We start from the raw sequence: 6,801 nt of genomic DNA, 5'->3' as shown, positions 1-6,801 counted from the left end.
AAAAATGAGGTAAGAACATAAACCTTAGTGAACTAGGTAAGAAGAATGGGAATGGCTGGTTGGTTCAAAATGACAAATGCTTCTAGTATATATAGCTTGATGTCGATCTGATGCCCTGTTTATTGGCTTTAGTTGATAAAAGTGGATATGAGTTCATGCAAGTAGATATATGATTCCAAAGGCCTCCAAAAGGAACATTATTACAAAATATTCTCCAAGAATGCAATGTTTGTATGATGCAAGAAATGGGGTTGGAAATAATATAAAAGGAAATCCCAACAGAACTTCGATACATCGAGTAATTTTGACAGGATAGATGTAGGTGGATGTCAACAAGGATCCCATTTCTTTACATAGATGAAGAAGAATTCACTTTGCTTCTGTTACTTGTAAACTTGTAAGCTTGTAATGCAATCTCCTAGATCTCTGATGAGTTTGGCCATTATTTTATCTTATCATATCATAAGCTTAGAGCCACACAATGGAAAAGCTAGTGGTTACCAAAAGGAGGGATAAAATTTTATATTCAGGACGGGAGATTTGGATGCTTTATTTGCACACATGTCCCCAGAAAAATATGTAGTTTTGTAGTTTGTGTAGACATTTTATGCAAGTTCCTTTTTAATCCGTGCATGAAAGATATACCATTTATGGAGTATATTACTAATGGAAGGTTTTTTATTTATTTACCATTTTTATCTTGACAGCTGATCTACTATATTTATAAATTTATTAATGATGAACGCCTTTATTGATAGATGTCTATGGCATAAATCAAATGATAATTGTTTATCACAATGACACGTTGCACCTTTTTAACTGTGCAGCGTCATGATTTTGACACGCCTACAACAAGTTTTAAGGGGAATTCAATCCCTATTCAGATTTTTCACTGAACTTTGTGGCTTCGTCGAACGTTTGATGAGGTTTATCTTCGTCAATCGAACACAACTTGTACAGAATCCAAAGCCCTTGGGTTGCGACTCCGATGCCTTTGGGGACAGGGAGAGGAAAAGGAAGTTCGAAAGCACTTTTCGCTTCGCTCGCGACTCACTTCTCTAATTTTGACTGAACATACTGCCCGAAAAACGACCGGTCAAAGGAATTGGGTCACATTTTATTCATTCACATGGATGAGGGAAAATCTGTCACTCGTTTGGCGACGCCGTTGTTTAGCCACATATGTCATTCGTGTGTGTGTGTTCAATCGTCTATGACACAATAATGTTGTATCTCATTGTCTTCTCCATTTTCAATAACACGACTCGTGCATCGTGATGTCATCCCATGTCTCGAGACACATCAGCCATCTTGTGCTTGGACACATCCGTTGAGAACTGACCATGTGACGATTGTTGAAATATTATTCGGATTGTGCTTATAATTGTGTTATATTTGTAATATTTTTAGGTTAAAATTGAAAATTCATGAACTTTTTGGACACAAAATTGAAAATTTAGGACTTGTTAGACAATTTTTAAAATTTAGAAATATTTTTTATATGAAATTTCGAATTTATGGATTTATTAGATACTTTTATTTTTATAAATAAAAAAAAAAAAAAGGTTATTTGTTTGGTGAAAAAAATCAAATTGTTTGGAATCAATAAGGTATATATGAGAATAAGGTGGAGTGGAGCTTTAGTTGAAAGAGCAACAATGGTAGCATCTTCAAGTAGAAGTGAGTAATGTGCTAAGTATATACAAACATTCCTTGCATTGGCATGATTCGACCAGAAAGGATAATGTGTAAGTTGACCATAGGCTAAATCATTTTCGTGTTCGTGACGTCTTTTATGTCTTACACTTGCATTAATCCAAGCATAGTTTAACTAATTAAATATAAGCTCAAAATTGAGATAGGAAAACGTACATTTTCAGGAAAAATAACGTGACGTTCAAGAAAGGAAAGAAACTGCACGACGGTGTGATGCTTGTCATACAGGCTTCAATGCTTAAGTTAGCGCATAAAATTTAGGTATAGCAAGGTTTAGAGAATGAAACAAAAACTTACGTTCTTTAGGTTGAAGATAAGTATTTATACAATTCATTTAGAGTTTGTTACGTTTATATTACAAATTAAGTTAAAGATGAACCAAACTGAATTTAGCGAGGATGCATGCCTTCTTGAGAGGTTGATCTGAGGATGTGCAATTGGTCTCCTTTTCTCAGGGCTTTTGGTCGAAGAGCATGATTGAGACAATCTACTATCTTTAGTAGAAGAGTGTGTCAAGACTACCTCTACAGACCAACACAAATCCTGTGAGCATGTTTCGTTCTCAGTCACATATATTACAGGAAAATTCCTAAGAGACCGTCCAACACAGAATTGCTCTTAAAAAAACATACTTAACAATAAAATTTCTATGATTGAGCCATCGAGAAGGAAAGATGCACATTATTAGTATAAGTAATAACTTTCATTTCCTTTCGACCTTTCCTAGTCATCTTATCCTCAAGCTCCCATTCGAACATGCTCTCGGTTCATTCGTATACCTATTTATTTGCGTAGTTTTGTGGATAAGATACTTACACCGTGTTCGAAAACAATTTTAGAAATAGTGATTCTACCAAAATTAACTAATTTATTATTCATTTATTAAAATTAATTTTGGTAATTGTTTTAATATTTAGTTCTATTTTTATACAATTAAAAGCAATTTTCAATAAATTAAGGAATATTTGAGAGTGAATTTAGAATAAATATTTTAAGCTAAAGTATTTTAGTTTATAATTAATTTTATAAAAGTGTTTAGTTACAAAGCATTTTGATATTTAGTTCCACTTATGATTAAAATTAATTAAAAGTAGCTTTTAAATGTAATTTTAGAATATCTATTACAATTTAAATTAAAAAAAATAAAGTGGTAAAAGAAAGTTATATAAAGAAAAAAAATATATATCTAAACTTAATAATTAAATTAAATAGAGTCTCTATTTAAAGTCTACCTAATTAAAATTTAGAAGATTTTTTATTAGATAATTTAGTGCATATTACTTGTTTTTAAAATAAAAGTAAAATAAAAGTTTCTCGTAATAAAATAATATATTTAGCGATAAATGTGATTAAAAAATTTCGGTCATAATTTAATGAATATATCAAATATCATTTTAAAAGTCGGAGTTTCTTATATAATTTCATATCAATATAATTTTATACGTATTGATGAGTGTTAAAAAAGAAATGATTATGGGAACCTCAACGTTGCAAGATTCAGATTGAACAGACATAGACGGAACGAGGTCTAGCTGTGTTTCGGGATGAAAGCCTCGAAATTGAAAAAGGGATCACTATAGTCAAGTTTCGTCTCTGTTTAACTAATCGGTCTCAACGTCAGGCAGGCTTATACCATTATGCTCACGAGCAGAATCTTAGCTTGAGCCTACCTTCGCACACCTTCGTTACTCTTAGGAGGCATCCACTCGAGACAAGCTACTCACCTTGCAGGTCTCGTTCCATTTTAGTCTAGGTGCTTTCACCCGAGACACAAACTAGTCTAATGTTTTTATTTATTTATTATTATTTTTTTTAAAATTTAAGCTTATTAATTAAACTTTTAAAAGCAATTAAAAACCATCCAAATTTCTTTAATGCCCCTTAATTTGTCTCATTTTTGTCAATGGCCCCCGACAGGTTCGGGGACTTGCAGGTCATTCCAAAATGTTGTTATAGATAACGAATCCAGAGTCAACTCTGTATCCTTTCTTCACCATCAATTTTTTCAATTACCTCTCCGCCATGGCCACCGGCGCCACGCTCCTCACCGACCACCCCTTCCGGCGCCCTCACCTTTCCACTCTTCTCCGCTCCTCAAACATTCCTTCTTTCCATCCACTCCGCATCTCTCTCCGTATCAATCGCCTTCGCCCCAACTTCAGGTGCTCAATCGCCGAGGGCTCCACCGCCCTTTCTCCTTCCAAGGGCTCTGCTCCCTCTTCCATTGTGGACTGTGTGGTCATCGGTGGTGGAATTAGCGGCCTCTGTATTGCTCAGGCCCTTGCGACTAAGCACTCTGATGTTGCCCCTAACATCCTCGTTACGGAGGCGAGGGGTCGCGTTGGAGGCAACATTACTACTGTTGAGAGGGATGGCTATCTCTGGGAAGAAGGTCCTAATAGCTTCCAGCCCTCTGATCCTATTCTCACTATGGTGGTTGGTATCATTCTCGTTATTTGTTTCCCGTCTTCTCCATTTTGGGTTGTGTGCTGAATTGCTATAAATAATGTCACTGTCCTTTCACTCGTGGATTGAAGCTGATTTTGTTGACCTTCTCTTGAGCATGGGAGCCCAAATTTATTTAGGGAATGGGCAAAATTGTAGGTTCTAACTGACTTTGGGGTTAAATTAGAGAGGAAACGTTTAAATTTTCAACCTTTTGAAGTAATTTTTATAATCTAAGACGAAGTAAGGTGGGCAATTATCTCCTCTTTCATTCAAGCAGCCATTGTCTAAGGCAAATTATTACTCTCAGTTGACAAAACCTTTTCTATTATGCCATTTACCGTAACCTGATCCATAATTATAAGACAAGCAAGGCTCTTCTGTTCATACACGTTCTCATCAGTCCATGCTAAGAGTTTACTTGTGATGTGATAATTTTTTCCAAGCATACTAGTGAACCTAGTTATTCATGTCGTTCCTCTAAAAAGAAATAAATAAAGGGTCCCTCTGTCTATGAGCGAAAATCTTCTCCGAAATCTGTGAATGTAAATTCTTTATTGCGGATAAGTAGGCACTCTAGAAAATGTCAATCTGTCTTGAGTATGTGTTGAAGAAGGTACCCACTCTCAGTTGCTTAGTTTTGTTGATTGTAGTTCCGTGGGATTTGTTTGCTCCAACTAACTACACCAATTAGTGTAGTGGGAGGGGATCTTCATATTCGTTACTATCTATCACTTAGGAATTTATTTTCTTATGATTTTGTAAGTGCTATGGAAGTTTATTTTAGGGAGTATTTTTCTTTGGGTGCGTTTTCCCGGTGTTATTTGTTTATTTGTTGATTCATATACTATGACAGGTAGATAGTGGCTTGAAAGATGATCTAGTTCTGGGAGATCCAGACGCACCTCGCTTTGTATTGTGGGATGGAAAGCTCAGACCAGTGCCCGCAAAGCCTAATGATCTACCTTTCTTTGACTTGATGAGCCTTGGTGGAAAAATCAGAGCAGGCTTTGGTGCACTGGGCATTCGCCCTCCTCCTCCAGTTTGTGTTCTCAATCCTCTTTCTCTATATTGAAGTACATTGTCACGCTTACATGCCCCATCAATCTCAGCAAAACAAAAATTTATAGTTTTAGGTTCTCATATGTTGTAATACTGACAAAGGTAACAGGGTCGAGAGGAATCAGTGGAAGAATTTGTTCGTCGGAACCTTGGTGATGAAGTTTTTGAACGCTTGATAGAGCCATTTTGTTCAGGTGATTCACTATATTCAATTACGTCCATATATCCATTTTATTTTGAGTATATATATATATATATATTATATTGTTAAGAACCAATGAAGGAACATATTCCATAATAGAAGCAAGAACAACCTAAGGGCCGGAGGTAGTGAGCACCCCATTCCCCCATAGCCAGCCTATACAAGAGAGCCTTCCAATCTTTTAAAATCATTAAGAGGCTGTAATGACAAAATTAATTGTGTAAAGAAACCCATCAAGTGGCCATATTTTGTACAAAATTACAGAAGATATCATAGTGTAAAGACTTATCTTCAAAAGTTCTTGCATTCCTTTCTTTCCACAAGTGCCACAAAAGAGCTCTAAAGGCACAATTTCCAACTACCTTGGCCTTACCTCTTAGATTCCAAGCATCTAACCCTTCTAAAAGCCAATCATCCACTTTCTTGGGTAAACAAAACAAAATACCCAGCAGCCAGCTCAGCAACAAAGCTCCATGAGAAAAAAGCGAACTCACAATGGAGAAAAGGATGGTCAATAGTGTTGCCCTTTTTTAACACAATCTACAACCTGAGGGCGAAAGGGACCAACCTCTAAACTTTCTTTGCAATCTGTCATCCTTGATAAGGCTTCTGAATGCCAAGGATCAGAGGAAGACTAAATATACAAGTGATGAGGTCTATCTTCAACATAATTTCTATGATGGAAATTTTTGTTGTCTACTTGGAGAATAGAAAGTATTTTTTGAATGTCACTCATTCCACTTGCATACTGTGCATAAGCAGTTGTAATTTTAGGAAGAGAAAAAGTCTACAAGGAATAGAACACTTTCCTAAGAGACGTCCTGTATATAGAAAGAATAATAATGTCCTCTCACATTTTCACTCATTCATTCATAAGTTTTCATTTAAGTGTGGTCTCCGAGGTGTTCTTGTGTTCTTTAATGCTTAGAAATGACCTATACACTGACTATATGTGTTGAATTGATATAAAAGAAAATGAAGAAGAAAAGAAGAAGAAAAACTTCCAATTGATTTTACGGGAGGTATAGAGATAAAACTTTTGAATCAATTTTTACCAACTATTGTAAGTTGGTGCACGCTCTAGCGTCATTGTGTGGATTGCAGATCCTCTGTCAAATCCCTTTTGTTCACTCTTCGAGACTGCATATTTTCCTGGATGATAAGATATAAAGGGTATACTTCTATTGAAAAGATCTCTTATAAAAGATGGACTTCCGTAGAAATTATCATTGAAAATGGTATGAAGAATCTCGTGAGTGTTTCTGCAAGGGTTGATTGGGAGAGGAAGGGCTGAAAATGTTTTGTAACCCTTCAATTATAAGCATAATAGTAATGACTGATGAGTAGTATTAAGAGTAATGGCTACACTGTTTGTA

General features: G+C 35.6%; 1 protein-coding gene across 1 annotated transcript; it reads left to right on the top strand.

The window, feature by feature from the left end:
• Nucleotides 1-3,641: 3,641 nt before the first annotated feature.
• On the top strand, nt 3,642-5,417 carry LOC111785748 (protoporphyrinogen oxidase 1, chloroplastic-like; the record flags this gene model as incomplete). The annotated part of the gene is made up of 3 exons (XM_023666141.1): nt 3,642-4,152; nt 5,018-5,203; nt 5,333-5,417. Coding segments are annotated over exons 1-3 (685 nt in total), but the record flags the coding sequence as incomplete, so codon positions are not given.
• Between the last annotated feature and the right edge of the window lie 1,384 nt (nt 5,418-6,801).

Source organism: Cucurbita pepo, unplaced genomic scaffold (genome assembly GCF_002806865.2).
Source record: "Cucurbita pepo subsp. pepo cultivar mu-cu-16 unplaced genomic scaffold, ASM280686v2 Cp4.1_scaffold000706, whole genome shotgun sequence".
NCBI classification, from domain to species: domain Eukaryota; kingdom Viridiplantae; phylum Streptophyta; class Magnoliopsida; order Cucurbitales; family Cucurbitaceae; genus Cucurbita; species Cucurbita pepo.
Note: the sequence above shows the minus strand (reverse complement) of the source record. Positions and strands in the feature narration are given on the sequence as shown.